We start from the raw sequence: 27499 nt of genomic DNA on the forward strand, positions 1-27499 counted from the left end.
AACACCATCATTGGAAAAGCACTGGTCATGCCGTCATCCCTGGAGAAGCCACCTGGCCTCCACACAACGTTGCTGCTGTTCCTGCTGCTCCCCAGGTCCTGAACAAAGTGGTCCAGCTCAGGCTGCCAGCCCTTCCCTGCCTGTCTGTGGGGCTCAGTTTTCTGGTCTCCAAGATCCTCATGGAGAAGCTGGGCAGCACTGGATGCTCCGTGAGCAGCTATGTCCCCACTTCCCATGGCCAGAATAAGCCAGGGCCACCAGTTTGTGATGGAGGGGAATTTCTGCAGCTTCCTTAGACCAGATTTTGTGTGTTTTTTTACCTGCTCCTCCTGTTCCACCTTCACAACTCAGGGGTGCTCAGAGCAAGACGCTTCATTAGCACACAGGTTTTAATACAGCAATAAACACCTTAATGTTCTACCCCTGGGAAGGCTTGGATGGAGCTCCCAGACTTTGCAGGGTTCCTGAGCTTCTTCTTGGCAAATGCCTTCATGTCTACAGCTCTCTCTTCCCATTATCTCCTTCAGCTTTCTCACACCACTGGCCAGGAAGGAACTGCCATCACCTGTGATCCCTTTCGTGACAGGAGATCTCCTCCATCAGCCAAGCTGTTAATTTTTTTCTCTTAATTCAAACTCAGGATTGGGCTTTCCAGGGTGTGAGATATTTGTGCCTGCTGCCATCCCACACTGAGAGTGGCATCAAGCCACTGGTCTGCCACGGTGTCCCCAGACCCTGGTCTGCTGGTCACACCAACCACATTTCTTGCAGAGATGAAAGAAATCAAGGGCAATTTCTGCAGAAAAAACATATTATTTCTATCCATCTCCTAATTTTGACTCTCTACCCAAGGTGCCAACATGCTCTTGTACCAAACCATCCTTGCAGGTGCCTGTTCCTGGAGCTGGATATAAGGGAAATCTTTGTAATAAGAAAGCTTTTAGTATCCCTTTGAATCACTGGCTTTGTTATTTTCTCTTTAATCTGCGAGCAAAAGAAATCAAGACCCATTTCTGTTCCCATATGGGCTGGACATATATTCTGGGAAAAAAGGGGGAAACACCAAATCCTAGTGATGAAAAGCAGGTGAATCTTCACCCCACCTTGGCTCTTCCCATGCAGGATGACCTGGGACCCTCCAAGAGCACAGCCCAGTGTGCAGAGCAGAGGACAGGGCTGAAACATCTGCAGGGATGGTCACAATCTGTTGTTTACCAGCTCTAATGACAATTTTACCACTCAGTACCCTCCCCTGGGAATGGCAAGTGGGATTCTGCTGAAGGACCCAGGAACTCTGGGGATACAGGAGCCCAGAATCCAGGGACACTCTGCACATCATCTGGCACCGACCTCTACAGAGAGCACAAGCTGTGCTGTCACATTCCAGGGCCAACCACAAATGGGAATTCTTCTCACAAGGAAGAATTTCTTCCCTATGTCCATCCCTGCTCCCTGGCAGTGGGAAGCCATTCCCTGTGTCCTGTCCCTCCATGCCTTGTCCCCAGTCCCTCTCCAGCTCTCCTGGGGCTGCTTTAGGCTCTGCAAGGAGCTCTGAGCTCTCCCTGGATCCTTCTCCTCTCCAGGTGAGCACCCCCAGCTCTCCCAGCCTGGCTCCAGCCCTGAAGCAGCTCCAGGACCTCCTCTGGACTCTCTCCAGCAGCTCCATGTCCTGCTGCTGTTGGACCCAGAGATTAAAGTTGTCACCACCTAATGCCACTTCCCTTTTTTCACTGCTCCACTCATTTCCAGCTCTTTGCAAGTTTTTCTAGCAATGCCCCTCTATTTTCCCCTCATGCCTCGATAAAGATGTTTAAAGGGGTTTGGATAAACAGCAGGCTCCTTCCAGCTCTCACCATGAAAAGCTGGTACCTCCTCTCCCAGTTCTTCCTTTGCACAGGGCTGACTTGAAAAGCCCATTTGTAGCACAGTGCTGTGGTCAAGTTATGAAAGTTAGAAAAATGGGGACACGAAGTCCAGGTCAATGAAGTTATTTTGTGCCTCTGCTGCAACAGCAACAGCTGAATTCAGGACTGTAGATCCTGGCCCCACATCAGGGCTAAAACTTATGGGAAAGTTCAGGCATGTCCTAAGTGCAGACCCAGGAAATAAAAGCCAGCCTTGTCAGGAGCAAGGTGCTGTGTTACATCTCTGTTGGGTCTCATAAAGAATACATTCACCCTTTGGCAAACCAAGGCTCTTTATCTTCATCAGTGAAGGAATCTGTCTGAAAGTTCAATACTGCCAACATCAATCCATCTGTGATCATGAATCGGGCTCCAAAAAAACATGGCATTGGCCTGCAAATAACAAAATATGGGTGTGTTCTGTTTGTCTTCTGGTTCCTGAGTCTTTAGGTCAAACTCACTTTATGTTTTCTGGGCAATCAAGAAGACAAGACAATTCCTTTTTTTTTTTTTTTTTAATGAGAATGAAAACAGAATCTCCTGCAAACTACTGAGTAAACAGCATGGCTCTGATAGCATTCCCCACCTTGCAAGCCCAGTGGCTGGAGTGTGAGCTGGCCAGGCTGGAGGCTGGAGGAGCTGGCTGCACACTACACCTCTCCTTGGAAGTTTGTAGCCCTGCATCCCTGACATTTGATCCAGCATGGGCGAGGAGAAATGCACATGAGAGGGATGTCAGCTGTAAGCAACGGAGCTGGAAACCTGCAGGACTCAGAATTGTTGGAAGCCGGTCTGAAGGAACTGGGCTGTAGGAGTAAGTCCTGTTCGGAAACAGAGGAGCTGCTGTCCTCCTCAGAGTGAGTGACCTGGGATTGCCCCCAGGATTCAAGGTGCTCCAGCAGTACTCAGCACCAGGATAGGCACTGCCTTGGTCCTGCTGCCTCCCGGGTGCTGGGACAGGCCAGGATGCTGGTCAGGCAACGACTAATCATGTTGTTATCAGCATGCATCACCCATCACCCTGCAGAGAACACCACAGAAGAGCTAAATGGAGCAAAGTCCATATTTTCCTTGTGCCACACCTTCACACAGTTCTCATCCTAAGCCTGAAGCCTCACGGGTTTCCTCTCCTCAGTTGGGGATTCAAAAACTAGAGGGCAGGATTAGGCAGGAAGGAATTCCTCCCTGTGAGAGTGGGCAGACACTGGCACAGGTTGCCCAGAGCAGCTGTGGCTGCCCTTGGAGCCCTGGAAGAGTCCAAGGCCAGGCTGAACAGGGCTTGGAACAGCCTGGGACAGTGAAGGTGTCACTGAAGCCCACATGAAGGGGGTTAGAATGAGATGAGCTTTAATGTCCTTTCCAACCCAATCCATCCACAATTCCCTATTCCTATCCTGCTGGATGATCCAGCGCCTCAGAGGTCTCCTGAAGGTGACTGTGTCTGGGGAATGTTCATCAGAGTGTTTCCCATGAACTCCTTTCCAATGTGTGAAACTCCAGCTTGCTTGAGGGCGGGTGGGCTTTGAAGAGCTCTAAAGCCACACCTTTTTGAGGGTTTAAGGCAGCCAGTGACTGGTGAGGCTTAAGAAGGTAATTCACAGATGGAAGCACATAGTCCAACCTGGAATGGGAAAGCTGGTCATTTTTTTTTAGAATCTGAGCATGTTGCCAAGCACAAACCCAAATGACTAGTCTGTAATCTGTACAAACCAGAGATACAGAGAGGACAGTGGTAAGGGATTCTCCTCCAGGCATGGAGACCAGCTGAAGAAAGGCTGACTAAAGCAAAGGGGAAGGATAGAGAGGAAAAATGGGAGAGCACAATGTCATGGGCCTGTCTGTACCTCCTGAATGCACCATAACACGTCCCACCTGCACCCATGGAAGAGATCAGCCTGGTTGGGGCAGCATCATCGCTGGGAGGACTGGGAGGAGAAATAGTGGTGGCAAAACCCTGCCAGCTCCTCAGGAGAATTGAGAAGCAGAGAAATGCTCCATGACAGGCTGGGCAAGGCTGAGGTTTTTGGCTGGGGACGCCAGGATTTGAGGCTGGAGCCTTGCATGGGCTTAGGATTCCCTCTGCAGGCCAGCCCTGAGCTCCACACATCCCAAGCTGTAGAATCACAGAGGGCTGCGGAGCGGGAGAACCTCAAATTCCCGCAGTGCTACCCCCTGCCGCGGGCACCTTGCACTGTCCCAGGCTGCTTCAGGTCCCATCCAACCTGGCCTTAGACCCTTCCAGGGATGCGGCAACCACAGCTTCCCTGGGCAACCTGGGCCATTTTTGGATGATTCTTGTTGTAAAATATTTGTTCCCAGCCTTCCATTTAACCCTGCACTCTGGCCATGTCAAATCATTGCCGCTTGTGGGGCTTTGGGCTGGAAGAGAAGCTGGAGACACAGAAACCAAGTTCCATCCAGGGCAGGCTGGATGCACAGAAGTAATTTGGGAGTACAGCTGGCAGAGATCCTTTTCCAAATCCAGTGTGCCTGGGACCCTGCAGAGGGCTACAGCTCTGCACAGCTCTTTGTCCTACACCTAACTTTGGTGGGGATGTGTCTCCTACTGCCACGTTCTCTGTCTCTCCCCAGGGGCTCCCCAGTACCCAGCTCCCAGGCCAGGCTGATCCCGGGAGCAGCAGCTTTGTGGAGAACTCGGGAGCAGCATGCTCCATCTGGCTCTGGCCAGCAGCAACATCTACAGGACAGACACACAAATTGCTGGATGGGCTCCAGTCCCAAACCGCTGCCATAATTCATCTCAATAAAGTCAGTACAGAATTTTTCTTTCACAAGAAGCAACTTTTTTGTCAACTGGCATTTCATGGAGCCCACAACAGCAGGTATCCACATGCTGGTATCCTTCTAGTCATTCAACAGCCACAACTATAGACATGTGGGTGAGATGCAAAGTTAATAATATCCCCCAGCAAGTTCCTGGTACACATGCAGAGGGTGTTCCTTGGCCAAGAATCACCCCTTCCTCTTTCCAGCCAAGGAGTGAGGAACCTGCTCAAGGAGGCTCAAAGGTATAGGGCTTCACCTCTGCCTCTGCAGCCACATTTTCTCTTCTGTCAACCCAGCATAGCTGAGAGGCTTCATCAGAGAGGGTGCAAAAATATGATGAAAAGACAGATTGGTTTGGTGGCCCAGTAAAGAGATGAAAAGCAGAAGAGAAGTGCAAGAGATTTCCATAGCAACTGATGCAGAGGCTTTGCCTCCTCTGGTTTGCTCTGAGTCACCATCCATGGTGCCTTAACTCTGGCTGGACACCGAGTACCCACCAAAGCTGCTCCGTCACTCCCTTCCTCAGCCAGACAGTGGAGGGAAGACCAAACAAAAGGCTCCTGGGTCGGAATAAGGACGGAGAGAGACCATCTACTCGCTACAGTCACGGGCTGGCAGAGCTGGGGGTGTTCATGTGAGGAGAGCTCAGAGCCCCTTAAAGAGCCTAAAGGGGCTCCAGGAAAGCTGGAGAGGGACTTGGGACAAGGTGTGGAGGGACAGGACACAGGGAATGACTTCCCACTGCCAGAGGGCAGGGCTGGATGGGATATTAGGAAATAATTGTTCCTGTGAGAATGGAAAAGCCCTGGCACAGGTACCCAGAGCAGCTGTGGCTGCCGCTGAATCCCTGAAGTGTCCAAGGCCGGGTTAGACAGGGCTTGGAGCAGCCTGGGACAGGGGAAGGTGTCCCTGACCATGGCAGAGGTAGCCTTGGGTGATCTGTAGGGTCCTTCCAAGCCAAACCATCTGTGATTTCATTATTTGTCCTCAACAAACCTGGCGACCAGCCCGTCCCGACAAAGAGCGGGACCTTCTTTAGCGCGATGAATATTCATGAGTGGGCGGGAGCGGCGCAAAGGCGGGAGCGGCGCGCGGCGCTTTTTACCATGACCCGCGGGGGGCGTCCCCTCATGAATTATGCGGGTGGGCGTGGCCGCCGCGGCTCTTCAAAGTGTGGGAAGATGGCGGCAGCGGGTGCCGGCGGCCGGGCCGCGGTGCGGGGGCGGCGGCGGCGGGGCCGGTCCGCGGCCGAGGAGGAGCAGGACGCGGTGGTGCTGTCGGTGGCCGAGTGCCCGGTGTGCCGGCAGGCGCTGGTGGAGGCGGTGACACCGCCCTGCCGCCACTCTCTCTGCCTCGCCTGCTTCCAGCGCTGCCTGCAGGGCCCGGGCCTCTGCTGCCCGCTGTGCCGCAGCCGCCTCTCTACACGGGCCCGGCGGCAGCAGGCCGAGCTCGCAGCCACCACGGCCGCCGGAGCAGCAGGCGGGGAGCGGCGGCTGCCGGACCAAGGTGCGGCGGCGGCGGCACCTGCGCCCCCCCCATTGCTGGAGCGGGAGGGGTGGGGGGCGCGGGGGCGGGGGCGTGGCTGCCGCGGAGTCGCGGGGAATTCGCGGGGGCTCAGCCCGGGGGGCGGGGCCGGCTGGCGGGAGGTGCGATGAGCTCAGCCCGGGGGGCGTGGCCTCCGCTGGACGTGCCGTGAATCCGCGGAGATGGGGCGGGGCCTCTGCCTGGGGGCGGGGCCAGGCGCCGAGGTGCGATGAGCTGGCGGGGGCTCAGCCCGAGTGCTGGGGACCGAGCTGGGAGGGGACACTGAGGCTCAGCCACCCTGCTCTGGGGCATCGGGACGTGCAGGGCATGGAGAACATCCTGCCCTGGAGGGGATGCCGGCTGGCAGGGTGTTTCCCCACTTCCTCTGGTGTTTTTTTGGTAACGTTGGCCCAAAAGTGAACGGTTCCAACGGTGCTGCCAGGAGTTGGGCAGGTTTGTACTGCATCAAGACAGGAAGGGTTTTGCACCATGGAAAAGTCCTAGTGACTTACTGATGTGAAAAAAGTCCTTCATCCCTGTGTTCATGGCTTTTAGCTGCATGTTTCCTCCCTGCCTCCAAAGCCAGGTGCCTTCTCAACTCCTAGAAAATTGCTCCCTGTGTTCCCTTCAAAATAAATCCTCGTGTGAAACAGTGGCATTGGTCTTTCCGGGTGGGAGCTGCTGGAGATGCCCACCTTACTGTTGTCAGAACTCAGGATGCTCTGGGATCTGTTGGTTGGAGAGATGTTGGAGCATAGCAGCACTGAGGGGAACGCTGTAGGGCAAACAAGGATTTAAGCTACAGATAAACATCCTTTTAGCCCAACCCATTCCTTTCCGAGCGTGTTTCTGGTCTCCCACTTCATGCTTGTGTCAGCACCCTCTAATTGGCTGTGGGAAGAATTAGCAGGATGAGCTTAAACAGCTTAAATTGTTGGTTTGAACTAACCCCACTAACCTGGAAGAGATTTAGGAAGTCTTCACAGGGAAGGATTTGCTGAATCCTTGAAGAGATGGGCTGTCCAGGGGGAGCTGAGCTGAAGTGGTGGGAGCGGTTCCTCTGGAGGACAGAACTCCCTGAATCAACCTCTGCTCCAGGGCGGTGGTGTCAGCCATGCTTAAATGGACTCCTTGGATGAGAGTGTCCCGCCATACTGCAGGAATGCTTGTGCAGTGTCTTAGCTGGGCTTCTTAAAGCAGAATTAGTTTTAATTCTCTGCTTGTCCTGAGTTGGGTGAGATGTGTGTGGGACAAAGGGGAACGGCTTCTCACCAGGTTTAGATGGGATATTGAGAATTAAGTTCTTCCTTGTAAAGGTGCAGAGGCCCTGGCACAGGGCGCCCAGAGCAGCTGTGGCTGCCCCTGGATCTCTGAAAGTGTCCAAGGCCAGGTTGGATGGGGCTTGGAGCAGCCTGGAACAGTGGAAGACCCGTGGCAAGGGGTGGAATGAGGCGATTTATCAGTCTCTTCCAACACCTGCTGCTCTGGGCTCATCCACTGAGCCAGCCATTTCACCATGTAAGACATTATTATGTGATTCTGTTATCAAAAACTGATTAAGCTCAGATATTCAGTTAAATCTCTTAAAATGTGCAAAATCTTTAAAACTACTCAGTATGACCACTTGACATACCTTCATTATTCCATCTTAAACTGGCTCATTTATCATGGTTTCATGTCCCAGTTTTTGTTATTCCCTTTGGGATTGATTATTCCATAGTAGTGGGCTCAAAGAGCCCTCAAACCCTGGCTGAGGCTGGGGATTCTGTACTGAGTGACCAAATAGGTACAAAGTCCTTGTCACGGCAGTTGTCACACAGAACTGGATAGAAATCAGCAGAGACATGCTCACTGCCTGGCATGGGCTGGGATTGCCTGAGAGCTCCTGGGCATCTGATTCCCTAGGAGCTGCCCTGCTGCCTTCAGCCTTGCCCCAGCTGTGGCTCCCGAGGGAGTCAAGTGGCCCATGGGTCCCACATCCTCTCTGTGGGCATTTCCCAAGTTCCGTAGAGCACTTGGGAAGGCGCCCTAGATGCTGCTGTACGGTCAGATTCGGAGCTAAAGCTGCAGTGCTGGCTGCAATGCTTTGCTAAATGAGGTTTCTTATATTAAAACAGTTGCTTTGTGGAATTCTTGGAAGGCAGAGAGGAGCAGCAGATGGGAGGCTTGGAGACTACGGGTGTGTGTTTGAGGATTCAGCTGGCCAAGGAGAAGGAGCAGAATATGTTTGCAGCGAGGTGCTCAGCCTGATTTGTAAGAAAATAAGTGCATTCACATTTCAGAGAATCAGATTTCTTTTGTTTCTCCCCTACCCAGTAGCAATGCACAACAATCACTAACTGATGCTTGTGCAAGAGGGGTGGCGTGTTTTTGCCAGACTTGTAAAATTACTTCCCCCTCCTTCCTCTCAGTCCTTTTTTGGCAACGGTTTTCCCCTTTCCCCGCTGGACCAAACCAGTCTAGTTCTTGAGCATTTCCTGGTGTTTCCTTAAGTTCCTGTAATTTCTTTTGTTCTGTAGACTGTCACTAGTTGTTTTTTTGTTTCAAGAGCACAGTGCTACAGGTTTGGAAGTGGCAATCCCAAAGAAGCCTTTCCCTGTCTCTGGAAAAGCAGTGATTTGCACCCCACATCAAACTGATTAAAACTGACACCATACCTTTTTTCCTCCTTGTCAGGATGTTGTAATGCTGGTGGGATGAGTCAAATTAAAGATTTCCTAGGAAGATAGGATAGGGTGCCTCTCTGGGGGCAGTAACTGCTGTAAGGCTATCAGAGGGCTTGCACCCCCACTTTTTTCCTCATTGTTCTCTCTCCAGTGTTCCACAATACTTAAATTATCCCAGAGCTAGCTTCAGCGGTCAGTGTGAGAGGCATGGCAGCAGATCATTAACTCTTGGAAAATAATTTTCCAGTTGAGTAATGGCTACACATGTACTAGGGTCAGAAAATTCCTAACTTCTTGTTTTATATTTTGAAACATTTAAGATTTCATCCTCAACTGCCACTGTTAACTGCCAGGAGTTAAAAGGAAAAGTAGTGAAAACCTCAAGGGAAAGGGAAGCTGCAGAGCCTACTGAAAGTTTCTGTGGAAGCTGGGGGTGAGGGGGATTCACTGCTGCTGGTGGCAGAGCTGGGACTTGCCTGATGGCATCAGTTTGGCAAAATCCAGGAGCCTCTGAACAACTGACAGGGACTCGAAAGGTTCTGAATCAAGTTCAGCTTTACTTTTAGCCAGCCCATGTTGCTGAATTTGCCAGATGGAGGTTTCTGAATCTCTTGCCAGTAAATTTAAAATGTTCTGGTCCGGAGTGCGGCTCCATGGAGATGGGGTGTAAGACACACTTCCGAGCTGGTGTGGAAAGGATGGACTCATTCAAGGGGATTGAGGCTGCAAGTCAGATGCCTCTTATAAAGAAAACCAGTGTTAAATAATTAGAAAATCCTTTGTCTTCTCAAATAGTGCAGAAATCAGTTGTTTTTTCCAAGACTGAGCACAATATGATGCAACTCTTGACTGCCAGCATAAAACAGCAGGATGCCAGGTTCGATCTGCCACCACAACTGTTTTGGTGCTCTCTCCAGGCTGGGAAGGAGCAGCCCTCTCAGCAGAGTCAGCTTCATTCAGGAACCAATTCTACTGACCCACAGATCACTCAAGAGGAAGGGCAAGCAGGAGATTTGCTGCAAAATCAAGTAAAAAGCCTTTTCTTCCATGGTTTTGCCTGCTTTGCTGTTGTCCTAGGTGGTGGCACATACTGAACTAGCTGAGCAGCCTTGTCCTGGACCTGAACATACAGAATTGGTCGGGGAGATGTGCCAGACATGTGATGCACCGATCACCTCAGCTTGCTCCCAGTTCAAGGACTGGTCTGGTTCCACTTGGAATGGTTCTGTGCTGACAGAAGCATCCTTGGGTGCAGCACCTTTCTGCCCTGTCAGCAGAGGGTATGCTGCCCCTGGAGCTCTGGGAGCTGAGCAAGGGCCTGGAGCATCTCCGTGCCCAGGAGAAGCTGAGGGAGCTGGGGCTGCTCAGACTGGAAAGGAACCCCAGTGAGAGGGGCCTCAGCCCTGTCTGTCCCTGGGTTTCCTGGGTGTCCCTGGGTATCCCTGGCTGTCCCTGGGTGTCCCTGTGTGCAGGAGGGGCAGAGCAGGGCCCAGGCTCTGCTCCAGGGCCAGCAATGGCACCAGAGCCACGGGCAGGGACTGAGCCCAGGAAGTTCCAGCTGGACATGAGGAAGAGCTTCTTTCCTGTGCAATGACCAAGCACTGAACAGGCTGCCCAGAGAGGGTGTGGAGTCTCCCTAACTGGAGATATTCTAGAACCTTCTGGACACAATCCTGTGCTCTGGGATGGCCCTGCTTGAGCAGGGAGGTGGCACCAGGTGACCCATAGTAGTCCCTTTCAGCCTTCGGGTTTTTACTCCATTCTGGAGTTCTGTGAAATGCAGTTGTACATCTTTGCATACATTTTTGTTTTCACCTCTTCTATACGGAGTTGGAAATTTGGGGCTTATCTCTTTTTGACCCATCTGTAAAATATACAAGTTGGTACATAAAGATACTATTGATAAAGTTGCCTTCACCTGTTGTTGGACCCTTGTAGCTCAACCACCACAACTTAGATATAAATGTTACTCCATTATTTAAAATTTCCTCCAGCTTGCTGAAGCCAGGTGACAAATGAGAGAGTTGAAGTGGCTCATCTTTCCTGCTGCGTGTTTCCTTCGGGTTAGCTTGTGCCCTGGAGGGGAAAACTCCACCTTTTTAGTTGGAGACAAGCCTTAAACATTGAGGAGTAATTGAAGTTTGCTGCAGGCGAGTTACAGATTGCTGCTGCTCTTGGGACTGTCTCAGTGGAAATTTCAGCTTGATAAAGTTCACAAAGAACTGGAACCACTCAAGGACACAATTGAAAAAATATTTTGGGAAGCCTGTGGAAGGTTTCCAGTGTGGCTGGTTGCAGGCGCAGAAGCAGGAGCAGGAATGCAGCCTGGCCTCCCCAGCATCAGCATCACCTGGGATTTTTATCACATGTGTAGGGACACTTGGGATGTTTCCCTTTAAAAACGAGCCTGGCTCTTGCAGGCATGTGAGCACAAGGAAACAGCAGTTTTTTTATGAGAAGAGAGACATTATGATTTATATGCTTAATGTTTGCTTACCTGAGATGCTTTTTCTCCCTCTGAATACTAAAGAAATGCTGTGTGATTTGCGCAGCTCCGGCATTGCCTGTGGAGTTTGCACTCACCCTCGCCGGCAGGAGGGACTGAAGTTACAGGGCTCTCATGGAACTTTGGAAGGGGAAACTAGGAGAAAGCAGGACAAACGGGATTTCATCAGTCTGGAAGTGGCATGTTTGGGCACCAGGGCTGTGACCTGTCCCCAGGGACGAGGGAAATGTGGCCATGAGGCAGAGGATGCCCAGCAAAACAGCCCGCAGCTTGTCACTGGGTGTTGGATTCACCCACCCTGACATCTGCCTTTCATTTGGAGACAGAATGTAAGGGAAGTTCTGTGATGGGGGCTCAGCTCGGAGAAAAGGAGGCTCAGGGGAGACCTTTTGGCTTTCTACAGTTCCCAGACAGGAGGGAGCAGCTGGCAGGGGGAGGGGGGGTTGGGCTCTGCTCCCAGTGAACAGGGACAGGACAAGAGGAAACAGCCTCAAGCTGTACCAAGGGACGTTCAGTTTGGGAAGCAGGAGGACTTTCTTTGCTGGAATGGTGGTCAGGCATTGGCTGGGGCTGCCTAGGGAGGTGGTGCTGTCCCCATCCCTGGGGGTGTCCAAGGAACAACTGGATGGGGCACTCAGTGCTCTGGGCTGGGTGACAAGGTGGGATTGGTCACAGATTGGACTCAACAGTCTCAGACATCTTTCCCAGCCTAAATAATCTTGGGATTCTTTGAAAACGTCTGGTGGAGCTGCTAGTTTATATCCTTTAATTTTAGCAGGGAGGGGAAAGGAGGTGCCCCTGATGTTTCCTCCTTGCTCGAACCTGCTCCATCCTGACTGTAGCACGTTGGGATGATGAGCTGTGCTGCACCCTGCCTGGAATACCAATACAGATAAAGCCAGGATGGTTGTCCGGGGGTGGTTGTTTTGTTCTGGTTGTTCCCTTTTGCCTCCAGGCTCCTCCAGCTGAAGTGCAACTTGCCCAGACTTCCACTGCACAGATGTGGGAGGGAGCTTTGAGGCTGATACAAGCAAGGGGCTCCTTTGGGAATAAGAGACTCCAGGGATAGAAGCTGAGCTATAACCCTGTGCCAGTATGCTTTTGGTTTCTGGCTTCCCGAGGAGAGAGGGAGGAAGTGGGAGCGGGGAACTTCTGCTAGACAGAGCATCCTGCCGGCTCAGCTTCAAAACACTGGTCTGGGGAGTGCCCTGCAAGCGGGAGAAAGGCTGTGCTTGCTCGGGACCCGTGGGACAGGGGGATGTGAAGGAGGCATTCCCGAGCAAACAGGGAGTGTTCCCGATCCTCTGGCTTCAGCAGCAGAAGGGCAGGGCTGGGAATTCGGGGTGCGCTGCTGGCAGCCTGTGTGCCTGGGATGTCTGCCTGCAGCAGGCACCTAAATCCTGGTTTTATTCCCGGGACTCAGGTTCCCTGTGCCTGAAGCCTGGCTTTATTCCCAGGACTCAAATTCCCTGTACTTGAAGCCTGGGTTTATTCCCCGGACTCAGATTCCCTGTGACATCTCCTGGCTGTTCCTTCACCACTGTGTTTACATCCTCCCCGTGCTCCCCCAATTGCTTAACTGCTTGTCAAGGACTCTTGAGAATCTCAAAGGAAACTCAGGAAGTGCAAAGTGGGATTTCTTGGCCATCCTCCTCCTTATGTTTCTGTGTGTTAAACAGAGCTGTGATAGCAGTGGCAGAATATAAACATCTGGGCTTGAAAAAAGTGCTGCAGAAGCTCTTGTGCAGCCTCTGGAGATCTCACTCTTTTTGGGAAATAATAGCCAAAACCAGTTATCCTGTAGTAAAAAATATTTCTTTTTTTTCCCTTTTTCTTTCCAGACTTTATATTCAGAGCACCCATTAAATTAAGCAAAGCAGGAGAACTCCGAGAAGAGTATGAAAGCCAGCTAAGGAAGGTCAGTATTTTGAGTTACTGTGTTTTTTATTTCCAGAAAAACTTGGATTTCCTGCAGGAATGCCATCCTACCTGTAGGGAAACCTGAAGGGCTCTTTTTTCCTGTTCTTTAACAAAGGTCATTTATTCTCTTTTTACTGTTCAGCCAGTTAAGGAAATGGCTGTAATTGAGCATGTAGAAGCCAAATTTTACTGTCTTAGTCTGCCTTCCAGAACATGGAAATACACCTTCTTTGGAGTGACTGTTTGGTTGTGGATATAATTCCATTCCACAAAGGCTTTTGCAGCATAAGGCATCTCCTTCTCCTCAAACATCCTTCTCTTCAGAAACAAATTATTCCAAACTAGAGCTTTCTATTTTTTTTTTTTTTTTTAGCCAAGAATAAAATGTCATTTAGAGGGAAAAAAAAAAAAACAACAAAAGAGAGAATAAAGGCTTTTCAGCTGGTTTGGAATTAAAGTCCATTAATTTTTTTTTTTTTTAGATTTTTGATCTTTGTTGTCTTGTATTCCCTTGAGATGGGTACAACCCCTTACTGGTTATTTTATATGCTGGGCAGAAGGAACCTGAGGGGTTTTTCATTGTTGAAGAATTTTCTTTGGGTTTTCACTTGTAGATCTCAACAAGTTTAAAAAGAGCTGGGACACTCATTGAGTTAGAAAAACAGCCTTGTCTGAGTAGGAAAATAAGTGATATGTCAGGTAAGTAACTAGTCTGGGAAACCTGTATGTGTGAGGAGACAGTTAAAAAGCATGGAAGGGTCATCATTTCTGCTTCTCCAGGTATGGAATTATCAGTAACACTGATGGGCACTGTCACTGCAGGTTACTAAGACAGCTTTAGCTGACTATTTTATTAATTGATTATAGGAATTGCAAACTCTTCTCCAGTTGAGGTGCTTTGCTAGGACAGCAGGAATAATTGTGTGTGCAAAGTCATGGGATGTGGCATTTTCAGCAACAATTCTCTATGAAATTTAAGGAAGCACATTTTCATCATGGTCAGGCTGCAGCTGAAGAGGTTTTTACATCTACAGCAAAAAGATACCATGTGCAGTCCAGTGCCAGCCCTTCTCCCTTCCCTTCCAGTCAGAAGGAAATACTTTACGATGTTTCTAGCATTTGGGCATGTTTTTATCTGGTTCTTGTTCAGCCTGCTGCCTTTCTCTTCTTGCCCCCTGCCAGATGGGAGATGGGTTTGTTCCCCCTGCCAGCCTAAACTTGCTTTTTGTGAAGCTCAGCTGAAAGAGCCATGTGGGAGAAGATTCTGTGAATCATCATAAGAGGAAGTGGCAGTGAGATGTTGCTGGTAAAAGGACAACTGATGGCGCAGTCACACTGTTTCCTTATTCACAGAATCAGAATAGAATCACAGAGTCCTTTAGATGGGAAAAGCCCTCTGAGATGGAGTCCAGCCATTCCCCCAGCACTGCCAAGGCCACCACTATCCCATGTCCCCTCATGCCACATCCACATGGCTTTAAATCCCTCCAGGAATGCGGACTCCATCACTGCCTGGGGGCTGTGCCAATGACTGGCTACCCTTTTAGGGAAGGAACGTACTCTGATACCCAACCTAAACTTCCCCTGTTTTTTTGATGCCTTGTCCTGTCACTTCTTTCCTGGGATGAGAGACTGACTCTCATGTGGCTCTACTCTCCTGTCATGAAGTTGTAGAGAAACTGATCTGAAATTGTCACTGTTGCTACTTATTAAGAGATTTGTGGTATCTCTGAACTTCTGAATCAAGGAGAACTCAGGTTTGGGAATCTAAGCTTGTATATGATTTGGTTTTCTTCCCTGTCTCAAGACGCAGGGTTTCATCCCAGCTTCCCTGCCCATGGAATGGGGATAACCTGGGCTTTCCTCCTGAGGAAGGGACAGGAGCATTTCCAACCCTTTTTACATCTCCCAGATGTGAGTTGTTTTATATATCTGAACTCTTGACCCACTTCCCCACTTTGTGCAGTTGAAAACAAAGTGGTGCCATAATTATGTACTGAAGAGATTTTATTTGATATGGATTATCTCATAGCTTAATTTTGTCTGTGCAGGATAGCAGGATTGGGTTTTCCTCTTTTGTGCCCTTTGGTACTCTTGCATTTTATGTTTTTCCAGAGGAGGCTGTCCTTTCTGTGTACTAAAACCCTAACTCATCCTGTCCAGCTCTCTTTCTGTCACTAGCAAGTGTGTTGCTGTAAGCACACACAGTGGGAGGGAAACTCCTACCTGAGGCATGTGCTGACATGCAGCTTCCCAGAGCCAGGCCAGACGGAGCAGGCTCCAGGAGGCAGCAGACTTGGACAGCTCATGAAGGGAGGAGAATATACCAAATGTGAGTTTGCCAAACTTTTGGGATTAAATATTAGTGTCAGGAGTTATGGTCCTGAGTGAACGATTGTCAATTACTTGTACAGCAGTTTTTCCCCCTGCAGCTGCGGTCTCCAAAAGGACTAAAATGCATTTTCTGATAACCATGCTGCTCACAGCAGCTGTTGGTCCTGCATCCAGTATTTCAGAGATGCTGCTTAGATAACATGAGGTCCTTCTCCCAAGCTACATGTTTCACACTGCATTGTTTCAGTTTCTTGTCCTCCTGTCTCAGCGCAGTATTGCCATGTCTGGAAGGAAATTCTCTGGGAGACAATTGACATTAGGGGTACTTCAAAATATTATTTTTGAAATTAGTACAGATTTTATCATTAGAGTTTGATTTTGTTTGCATTAATTCTGGACCTATGTTCTTTTTTGTATTCTGTTAATTAGGATTAGAATCCAGTTGTTGCCTTTTTGACTTCACTGTCAGCAAAGCTTTGGTTGTCACCTCACACTAATTGTGCCATGAATTTCCCCAAAATCCTTAAATATTTGTGTGTGTTGTTACATATTCTTGAGTCTTTTGGTTTTATAATTTAGCCAGAAAAGTGAAATTTTACGTATAACTTTGTGCCACAGGAGAAATACAGGAATGGCATGAGTGCTGGGTGGGTGGTATTTCAGCCAGCCAGGAAAAAACCAAAAAATTATGATAAATCTTGATGTGATTTTGTTTTTCAGATGCTTCAAAAAAGGCAGAAATACTGTTTACTTAGAGCAGACTATTCATCATGTCTGCATCATGTGGTCACAATCTCTGTTAGTCAGACACTGTTGTAGTTATTGCTTGAGATTATTAATAGAGGAGGAATTTAAAGATACATCTTAAAACAACTCTAATGAAGGAGTCAAACCGGTCTTTGAAAATATTTGCTGAACATTCACAGTCAGCCAAACAGTGGAGTTTTTCCTGGTTTCTGCCTTTTTTCATTTTCCTCCTTGTTTCTCTCTTCCTCATTTCTGGGGGCTTGGATTCAGTAGGATCTAGGTCTTTCCCAATTTGAAAATCACAATGTGCTTTCCCTGTCATGCCTCATGAACTACTGTTTTCTTTGTCACCCTTATGTCCATACGTCTGAGGTTTTCCCTTCCTCCAGCAGGGAAAAAAAACACCAAATATTTTTAGAAGAATGAGGAGTTGTTGCATCATCCCCCACTGCCTTTTTGAGTTAGGGAGCTTCTTAAGCACCTGAGATGCCTATGCCCAAGTATGAGGAGAAGCCCAGGGATATGAATTCCTGGTGCTGTGGCTCATGAGCGGGACAAAGAGGTGTCAGTCAGAGGTCTGGATAGCTTCTGCATGGAGGGTGGATGGAGGAAGGAGGGAGGATCTGTTCTATATGCAGATACATGTAGACTTTTCCTGGGCTGTGTGTAAGTTGAGGAAGAGGCAAGACACAAGCTGGGAAAATGGCTGGGTGATGGAGGGAGAAGGGAGCTGGTTACCCTGGGCAGGGACAATCAGATGGTACCAAACCTGTTCCTCAGGAAAAGGTAGTGGAAAGGAGGAGAAAAGGGGTCTTGTTGGTTTCGACAACAAGTCTGCAAAAAAAAGCCAACGTGGCAAAAAAGGGGAGTTTGATTCCTTAGGTGAGGAGCAAAATAGTGCAGCAGGACAGGCAGCCCATCAGAGTCCATGTGCCCCAGATCCTGGCATTCCCTGTTTGAAACTGAATTCAGGCTTTGAGCCTGGAGTCAGCTGTCAGGAGAAAGGTGGCCTCTCTGGATCTCCTCCATCCCAACACATTGGTGAAACAATGAGATTTCATCTCTCACATAGCTTTCAATGTGGGAATTGCTGCATCTCACCTTTTATTTTAGATGCTGCTGGTTGTGTGTCTGCCAAATTGTGTGTGCTGTGTGTCAGGCCATTGGAAGGCTAAAACTGAAATATAACAGCTGGCTTGGAACTAATGTTGCACATTTTTGTAGTATGATCACCTACAAGTAGAGAAAAGCTTTTGTCTCTCTATTTTAGAAAGTACAATGGCAGAGATGGTTTTGTCCAGCCCTGGGCCTCCTGGTGCCTTTGTTGTTTTGCAAAGAAGATAAAATCCATGATACTTTTGTATAAAACACAAACGTGGTATAGAAGCAAACCAGTCTTCACATTATTGTGAGAGAGAAGCAGTGGCTCTACCGTGGAGTAGAGACATGAAGGCACAAAATTAAATGATGTGACCAAACTTGGTCTTTCCAGTCTGTAAGTGTAGGACTTCAAATTATAACTTCTCTACCTCTCTTTGGTTCCAGCTGAGAGAAGAGAAACTACAAGAAGAAAAGACATCTGAGGATCTTGTTCACAAGTTCATCCTAGATGACATGGATGTAGGGAAAAGAAAAATGGAGGAACAGCTGAAAAAAGATGAATCTGTAGTGCTGAAAGGGAATCAAGACTGTGTAAGTGAGCTCATGCTTCTCCTTCCTGCCCACATACCAAAATTTTCATTCTTTGGCTTTCCAGGATTCCTTGACTGAGTTTTCATAGTTTATGAAGGCTATGAGCTGGCAGATTATGAAGATCCTTGTTAATGAGAACTGTCTTCTAAGGTCTGTTATGACTGCAGGTGTTCTTTCAGAGGTTTCTGTCCCCCTTTTTACCCTCTGCTGTGTGACTCTTCCCAACACAGCAAATCCCCATAGCTATGGGGATATCCTTGGTCTTCAGGCTTATATGCATTTCCATGAATACCTTTCCATTAATCTTCTGCAGTGAAGTTGTACAACTGAAGTTTAACACATTCCTCATGCTGACTTCTGCCTATTTCCCATTTCATTTGGGAGGCTCTGCAGGAAATGCTCTTAAAATTTCCATTTAATAAACTGACCCATGGGGGCTGAGTAACCAATACCCTGTAGTAACCTGTATTTTAGAATTTTCCCACATTTTCTTGATCAATAAATTACCTTTACTTGATGACTAACAGCTATATATAGGAGCCATGTGCTTGTTTTTGTAATATTTATGCCTTATGTCCCATCAGGATAATCAGAAATGGGGGATTTGGGGATCTTCAACATTTTTGCAAGAAAGAGCTTTATTTTCCAAGTTATTCTTTTTGTTGTACATGTCAGCTAACTGTTCCTTGATTGACTTCAGTTTCCTGAACGTCTCTCGGATTCCGAGAATGAAGAACCATTCCAGGGCAAGCAAACACATCGGTCAGCTTTTGTTTCCAAGACCAGTGCTTACTCCTTTGCTTTCCTTTCAGGGTAAGATGCTGAGACTTTATTTAATGTTCGTTAAAGATGTTCTTCCCACTTGTTTTAAACACACCTGACATGCTCTAATTCAAATGGTGGTTCCAATCTAAAATAAGTGATTTTTTTTTTTCTGGAATTGTAGAGCAGGCTCATTGGTAGAACGTGGTGTCTGTCTGATTACTTCCTATCTGGAAGTTAAGGAAGTTAATGTTCATCCCATGAAGGAGAAAAATCATTGCCTGTATGTTTAAACCATTAGTCAGAAATCAGAATTCTGTAGGATGAACTCAGGAGTGCTGATTCCCTTCTGCAGCACAGATATGAAGGGACAGCATCAACCCCAAACTCCCCAGAAGGCTGCTGCCTGATGCAGTGGAAGCAGCTGAATAACCAGGTGTGTTTCCACGTGGGAAGCAGAGGGAAGCTCAGCACTGACCCCAGTTCATTATGGGCCATGGGCAGAGTTGTCCATGTTTCAGTGTGGAGCTCCTGAACACTAATCCAGGAGTCCTGGATCCCTCTTCCCCGAGGGTACAGGAAGTATCTCTGCCAATCAGGTGCTGCCGAGGCTGATACCTCTCTCACAGGTAGCAACTGCCAGGGCTGTTGAGCTGGTTGTTCCTAAGGTCACAGTCTCCTGTTCTCACCTGCCTGCTTTTCAGGAATTTAACCTCCAAGGTGAAGAGGAGTCAGAGCTGCAATGACACCATTCAGGAGAGATCCAAAAGCAGGCAGAGATCAGCCCCAGCCAGCAAAACAAAGGTACAAGCAGCATGCGGAAACAGGTTCCCGTGTGTAAATGTTCTTATCTGAGGTTACACAGCACCAGTAATCTGGAGATACAAAATATGGGCTTTGTGGTGCTGTGTTATCGCCACGGGGCCAATCACCTCCCTGCGGCTCCAAATAAAACTTGCTGGGGTAGGAATTACTAAACAGAAAAGCAGGCAGTGTCAGGGTTCTTGTGTAGCATTGGAGGGTAATTGGAAGTTAAAGGGTTCTCATCAGGCTTTTGTTCTGTGATTCATTTTCTTTTCAAAGCTGAATCCCCAGCCAGGTAAAGAAAAACTTTTTAGACGTTTAGGAAAATAATCTTCTCTTCCTTTCCCTTTCTCTCCAAAGCTGTTTAAACAGAGCAAAACTCATTGCTTTCCTGACATCAGGGTACATTGGCACTTCCATACTATAGCAAATCCAAAGGCCTGGTCTTCATAGGATCGTAGGTTTGGATTGGAAGGGAATTTAAAGCTCATCCAAACCCCTGCCCTGGGCAGGGAGACCCTCCACTATCCCAGGTTGCTCCAGGCCCCATCCAACCTGGCCTTGAACACTTCTAAAGTCACCCAGCAGCCACCCAGCTGCTCTTGCTAGGATGTTACTCCTCCTTGTGCTGACACCTCTCCTTCTTGGGATCGGTTTCATTCCTGATGGAGAAGGAGAGGGTTCAGATCCAGATATCCCGTGGGGAACAGACACCTGTGCAGTTGAGCTGATGGGAGCTGGACTGAGCCCAGAGTGAACATCCATAACTTCCTTCTCTCCAAGGACTGGTCTTCTTTTTTAAGGGGATGCCTTATGGACATGACCAATTAGATTTCTAGTACAGGCTATTCCAAAAGCTTATTTTGACCTCAAAATAAGTGAGTAGAAAAAACCTTCATTCGGACTAAACATGGAAAGGCTGTTATTGTACACACTAGCTGCTGGAGGAAAATACTTCATCTCAGTGTTAAGAAGAAGACCATTTGCAGATGTATGTGTTGTCTCCTCTCTGATTTATTTATTGCCAGGATTATGCCCAAGTGTAGCAGCATTCAGGGACTGTGTTAGAGATTACAAGAAATATTGCTTTTAATGAGAGAATCATCCAGGGACATCAAGTCCAATTGTCAACACAGCACCACAATCACCCCTAACCTGCATCCCTAAGGACCCACATCCAGGCACCTCTTATATCTGGGCCAAGTCCTTATTCTTTCTCTCCCACAGCTCATAAGGGAACAAAAAATAATTTGGAGATCATTTCCCTTGAGGAACATGGTTTCCTTCAGCCTGGGCAGTGCAGTGCCTGAGGAACATGGTTTCCTTCAGCCTGGGCAGTGCAGTGCCTCTTGGCTTCTTCTTGTCTGCACAGAATCACAGAATCATCCAGGTTGGAAGAGACCTTTAAGGTCATCTAGTGCAGCCATCAATCTAACCACTAAATGGGCAGATTTATCCAGGTAAAAAGAAAACACATTTCAAGGCCAGGTTGGACAGGGCTTAGAGGAATCTGGTTTAGTGGATGGTGTCCCTTCCCATGGAAGAGGGTGGAATGACATGGCCTTTAAAGTCACTCCTCACCCAAACCATCCCGTGACTGTGTGATTTTGCCATTGGAGTGGTTGTTACTTGTGGCAAGAGCTCTTAGACTGAAATAAATTTGATGCCTAGATGGTGCTGGACTCCGGGGTCGTGTCCCACCTGGGCCATGGAAGGTGCTGTGGGCAGCAAAGGCCGTCGGGCACGCAGCCAGCCTCTGTTCTCCCGCTCTGCCCTCGCCTGCTGCTCCGCGGGCCGTTCCCAGCTGTGCTGCCTTGCCTTGCAGGTGCTGCCCGGAGAGGGCGCATCAACACCGCTGCTCGGGGTGCTGTCGTGCGCACAGAACAACCGCTGCCTGTCTGCCCCGGACCTGACGGCCGACAAGCGCCTGCTCCTCAGCGCCGTGTCCTCCCTGTCAGCCCTGCACAGGCCAGAGCGCTCCATCAGCCCCGAGAGCAACGACAGCATCTCAGAAGAGCTCAACCATTTCAAGCCGATCGTCTGCTCCCCATGCACCCCGCCAAAGAGGCTTCCCGACGGCAGAGTACTGAGCCCGCTCATCATCAAATCCACCCCCAGAAACCTGAACCGGAGCCTGCAGAAGCCAACCACCTACGAGGCCAGTCCTAGAATACTGAAAAAATGGGAGCAGATATTTCAGGAGCGTCAGATCAAAAAGACTCTCTCTAAAGCAACCCTTACATCCTTGGCTTCGGAGCATGAGGAAGACGTGGTTCCTGACATCACCAACTCCAGCAGTTGCACTAAAGAGCAGCCACAAGCGCAGGTGGATCACCTTCCACCTGACACAACAGGAGAGCCTTGCCCTGAGCTGGATTTCTTCCCGTCAGTCAGTGAAATGAAGCTGGGAAGGGGGAGTGAGAAGAACAGGGGTTCACAGGCCTTAACCACTGATGACGGTGCTGCTGAACTAGATGTGAGATCAAGTGTAACCTCCCTAAACACACGAGTGGCTGAAGTCCCTGACATAAAAGTGAATGCATTTGTGGACAAATCCTGTCTTAGTCTGGGCCCGAAAGCGCTGAGCAGGAGACTCATGGGCATCAGCGCATCGCTGCCTGACAACAGCACACTTGCAGTCCCCATCAAGCCACCGGGGAAAAAGCATCTGAAATACCTGAACAACAGTGAGCTGATCAATGTAGAGAACAGCACCTGCAACTCTGTGGAGAACATCATCGGGGAACAGCCGCCGCTACTGCGGCGGGGCCGGAAGAGACGCTGCAAAACAAAGCACTTGGAGCACAATGGCTCTGTCAAAAGACTGAGGCACGTGGCAGGGGAGGTGGGCCTGCCTCCGGAGGTTCGGGATGTGGAGCAGAAGCTCCAGCAAGAGGAGGAGGACAAGAGGTTGGCCCTGCACCTGCAGCGGATTTTCGACAGTGAGAACAGGACTGTGGATAGGCGGAAAATCCGTCTGGATCGGTATCTCCTGCGGTCCAAGAGCACTCTGGGTGCCAAGTAGCACTACTGGACGATGTTGCCTTTCTACAGGATGATGAGATTTATCAGATTATCTTATACAAAAACTATTTTTTGCCCTACTTCACCCACATAATTGTATTTTGTTTTGGTGGTAAGGCATTTCTAGGTCCAGTTCAGAGAGAAGCCAGCGTCCTTTCATATTTAAAAAAAAAAAGAGAGAATGAGAAAAAAAAATCCTCTTCTCTGGTCAGTTGGTCTGAAGGAATTGTCTTTTGTCCCTGTGAATACACTGCAAGACCTCCACAGACAGTCGGGCACACCTGGGATCCCCAGCTAGGAGGGTTGTGAATGTGGGATATGAGGGCCATCCCTTGCCAGGAGAAATCTGAGCTTTGCTCATAAAAATTGTCTGAGAGTCTTCTTCTCTCTGCCTGCTCCATTTTCTCCCTCAGGCTACATCTGGTTGTGGGGTCAGCCTCTTATCCGTGCTCTGTATTTCTCCTGGGGAGTCCTAAACAGAGCTCTCCGATAGTATTTCCAAATGAATATATCTCACTGTCTGCAGCAGCAGGACAGATCATTCATCACTTTCTTGAAGCAGAAAGCCAAGTGCAGTGAAAAGAAAGACCTAAAATAAGGCTTTTACTGAAAAACCTGATAGGGGTTTGTAATTTCATGTTTGTGACAGGGGAGAGAGCTCAGGTGGAGCAGCTAGGGCCACACACTGTGAACACTGGGACCCAGGGAGCTTTTCTCCCAGGTTTCCTGTTCATCCCTATAGTATTGAAGAAAGGGAAACAGTGTCCAGGGAGTTTTTGGAAGGACATCTTCCCAGCTGCCATGTCCTTTGCTCAGTTGAGAACTGTCTCAGCACAACTAAGGCCTGTCCTTGCACGTCCCAGAGGAACATCCCGAGAGATCTAGCACATTGCTCTGCTCTCCAGGCAGCCAAAGGGACAGGAGACCAGCTGTCCCAAAGGCTGCCCTGCTCCAGCTTCCTGGCTTCAGGCTCAAACCACTAAGAAAGCTCAGGTGAGTGATGCACTAAAAACTTCCAGGCATGAAGCTGCCTGGAGCAGAGATGGCTCAGAGCCTGGGCTTGGTGGAGCTGTGTTCTGTGCCCAGATGTGGCAGGCCACCCTCTTGAGTGTCTCTAACCCTCTTCCATGGATTAATTTAATGGATTGTTTCCATGAAAAAGTACCCTTCCCACTCAGTCTTTGGCAGCTGCCTTGCAGGGTATTCACAGGGACTCTCGAGGCCCATGGGGACCTTTGTCTGGGGTTGTGGCATTACTGGTCCTGCCCCTCTGTGTGCCAGGTGGCAGGGGTGTTCTTGGGATGAGCACAGTGCAGGGGCAAACTTCCCTATGGATCCTGTGCAGGGAGGGCAGCCAGTGCACATAAATAGACAGATCTAATCTAAGACAACTGCATTGTCCAATTTCCTCTATCTAAAAATGGTTGAATTTTCTCCCTTCATCTTAAACAATCAAAAAGAAAACAGGAACTGGTTTTATTTTTCACTGTAAGGACCCTGGCAGGATTCTTTTCCCCTAATTGAACTGGATTTAAAAAAAAAAAAAAAAAAAAAAAGGAAAAAAAGGAAATCCTATATTTTATTGGGTAAAATTTATATATTTTAAATACTATATTTCAACGGATCAGCACTTTTGTTTTGAGAAATCTTATAGCAATTATTCCATAATATATATCTCTCTATCTCCTTGCCACACAAACTACTGGATGGTTCAAGTTGTACCTGGGGCTGCTGACACCTGGCCTGCTCTGCCTTCTTGGCGCTCCAGGCCCTCTCTTGTGCCGCAGACTTGGCAGGTGCTGCTTAAAGCAGGTGCTTTTGACCCAAACCAAAACCTGCTCCTCTGTCCAGCTGTGAATTAGAAGGAACTTATGGAATCAGACCCTTGATTGGACCCAGAAGAGGAGTACAGAGAGAAATAGTGATGGCCTGGATCTGCCCTCAGAGCTCAGGAGGGAAAGCCACAGCTTTAATTCAGAATCTGGGCTGTTTTTCCCAACATTTTGAGTTACAATATGCACTTTCCAGGTGCATTTAGATTTGGAATTATTTTTACAGGCCCCCTTTCCTGCGGTTTATCCCTGGAGCCCCAAACAGACTTCCCTAAACAGTTTCCTTTTTTTCTCGTGGTGTTTGTGGGAGTTCAGCTGGGCCTGGGCTGTTTACACCACAAAAAAATAGATTTACACACTGAATGTATCTTTTCTTTCCCCTCTTAACACAGATTTCACAGCCCAATGCACTATACCAGTGTCTTAAATACTTTATTTTGAAAAGATTTCATAATATTTAGGGGTTTGTGCATTAATTTCCTGATCCCAAATCCAAGCTGGGCAGAAGTGTAGGAGGCAGTGCCTGTGCTGGAGCTTATCCCTGGGCAAAAAAAGCTTCATGGGACTCCTCATGCTCCCAGCTGCCCCCAAAACAGAGATCCCAACTCCCCAGACATCATGCACAGGCCATGGCATCTGCATTCAAGGAGACCTTTGGATGTGGAATCACAATCATGTTGTGGAAGGGTTGCAGTGATGCAAAGCCAGGATGAATGTTTTATTAATTTAACACTCTCCCAGTTTGTGTAAGATTGCAAAAAAGCAACAAAAATTGTAAATAATTACACTCAAAAGAGCAGGAGTATCCAGCTTCTCCCCTGTAAAGGTCAGGAATTACACCACCTTTGCCAGAAATCATGCCAGCTGAGAAGGAAAATACCTCCTGCTGAACAGTGGATGCAGCACAAGATTAAATCAAGTATTTATTCACACTTCTCTGGAAGTCCTTTGTAACCCTCAGCTGCCTTCCCTCTGGGATGAAGGCGTTCCTTGCTGGCTGTGAGACAGCACAGGCATGGGAGTGTCCTCCCAGAATGTCTCATCTGGAGGAGCTAGGGTTGGTTTCATGACAGAAGGACTGTGTCTGGCAAAGATGCCACCGACTCCCAGAAAGTTGCTTTCTGACCCTCTGGAGCTCTCTGCCTGGGAAAAGCCGTACAGAAAGGTCTGTGTTCAGAGTCAGCCAGATGAAATAAATGAAGGAAAAGTGCCAAAAGGGATTGTGCCAGGTGATTGTATGATGTTGTTCTATACTGTCAGTATTTCTCTTCCAATGCTATGTACATGCAGTGCACAGTAGTCACCAAGTGTAGCTTGAACAAGCGCTTCTTTATATTTTCTCGGTGAAAGCAAAGGGGGAGATTGAAGCCTTAAAGACTCTCACTGATTTTAGAAAATGAGCCTTTAGCAATGCTGCGGGCCCTGAGACAGGACAGCCCCGTCCTGTCTCCCAGTTGTCCGGCAGAAGGTTGGCAAAGAGCTTGTGCCACGGCTGGGGGGAAGCATTTTGAGAGAACCTGAACCCTCTCGCCCAGTGGGGGACGTGGGACGGAACCCCTATGCTGTCTGTGGCGGAGACCCATGGGCTGTTCTGCAGAGGGAAGCGTGGAGCTGTGTGATCCCTGCGTGCCACATGTGCCTGGCGTTGCCCTGTGCCCTCCCGGTGTCTGCGGAACACCGCCACGTGCCCGCTCCAGGGTTAGCTACGCACTATGCAAATGGGAAAACCTCCAGCCAGTCATGGGTGGATGGGGTATTTGCTGTCAAACTCTTCAGCACCAGCCTGGATGTCGCCGCCTTTTCCCTCCAGTAACGCTTTAAGTCGTCGTGCTTTCATGTTCTCCGCTTGCCAGCAGAGCACCGGCCAGCTGCAGACCCTGACAGTCATTCTGGCCTCTGCTGAACCCCCGTGGCTTCACCTGAATGTGTCACAAAGCGATGGAAGGCACCAAAGGACCACTGACTTGCATGTGTGAAATGTGTGAGTGGAATGACATGCAGGCATCTGTCATGTTGTGGCTTCTGTTGTTCGAAACAGAGTAAATCCTGCTTGTGAAACAATTGTCACAAACCAGAAATATGCCAACAAACGTGTACAAATAACGTGTTTGATTTAACAGCAACCAGGACTTGAACTGCAGGGCAAAAGCCAAGGTTCAAACAGAATAAAACCAGATTCTGACAGTGAAACTCCCTGCTTCTTGCTGTGCTTGGAAACAAGCAGGATCCTACTGCTGCTTGTCCCAGACTGGTGACACTTGCCTCTGTCCAAAGGAGGTTGTGCAGTAATTTTAGAATCACAAAATCATTTGGTTGGAAAAGCTCAGAGACCCGAGTTCCGCTTCCTCTGGGGACAAACCCTTTTTAATCCGAAGCTGATCTCCCAGCAGCTGGGTTTGGGCTGGGGTAAATCCAGCTGTAGATCCCAGGGAGCCCAGCACCCTGCTGTGTGGCACCCTGGCAGAGCAGAGCTCTTTCACACTGGAGCACGCCTGTGCTTTCCATGTGGGCAGGAAGCGGCAGGAGCTGCTCACCCACCCTGTGCGCATCCCTGGCATCTGCAGCAGGACATACTCAAGCTGCCCTTTCTCCATGTCCAGCTGCACTGGCACTTCCGTGTGACTGGGAACGCTGCCAGAGGCTGTTCCCCTTTGCTCTCACAAACACTGAGGACCCCGTGCAGTTTCCTCCGGGAATGTCTTGGCACAGCCAGGGCAACAAGCCAGACCCCATTCCCGCCAAAAGGAACAAAGGTACAAAGAGGCTCATTAATAACATGCTCGAGCAAAGACAGGTGGAAACCCCTCATTTGCTCTCGCTGTAGGGAAATGCATCTGCCAGACCGCCAGAGTGGGGCTGTGGTTGATTCTTTTGACATAAAACTGATATCCTGCATAAAAGCCGGATTTGGATCAGTCCAAAGCTCCAGATCCAAAGATCTGATTTGGATCAGATCCAAAGCTAAATTGGATCAGTCCCAGTGGCCACCTAGCTTAG

General features: G+C 48.8%; 1 protein-coding gene across 1 annotated transcript; it reads left to right on the forward strand.

Annotated features, from left to right (window-relative positions):
• The first annotated feature begins 5806 nt into the window (after positions 1–5806).
• Positions 5807–26692, forward strand: RNF169 (ring finger protein 169). Its single transcript, XM_021544029.4, has 6 exons — positions 5807–6197; positions 13229–13305; positions 17934–18080; positions 18781–18893; positions 19547–19646; positions 21472–26692. Exons 1-6 carry the CDS (start codon positions 5822–5824, stop codon positions 22669–22671), a joined length of 2013 nt encoding a protein of 670 aa, XP_021399704.3. The 5' UTR covers positions 5807–5821; the 3' UTR covers positions 22672–26692.
• Positions 26693–27499: the final 807 nt, after the last annotated feature.

Source organism: Lonchura striata, chromosome 1 (genome assembly GCF_050655825.1).
Source record: "Lonchura striata isolate lonStrDom1 chromosome 1, ASM5065582v1, whole genome shotgun sequence".
Taxonomy (NCBI): domain Eukaryota; kingdom Metazoa; phylum Chordata; class Aves; order Passeriformes; family Estrildidae; genus Lonchura; species Lonchura striata.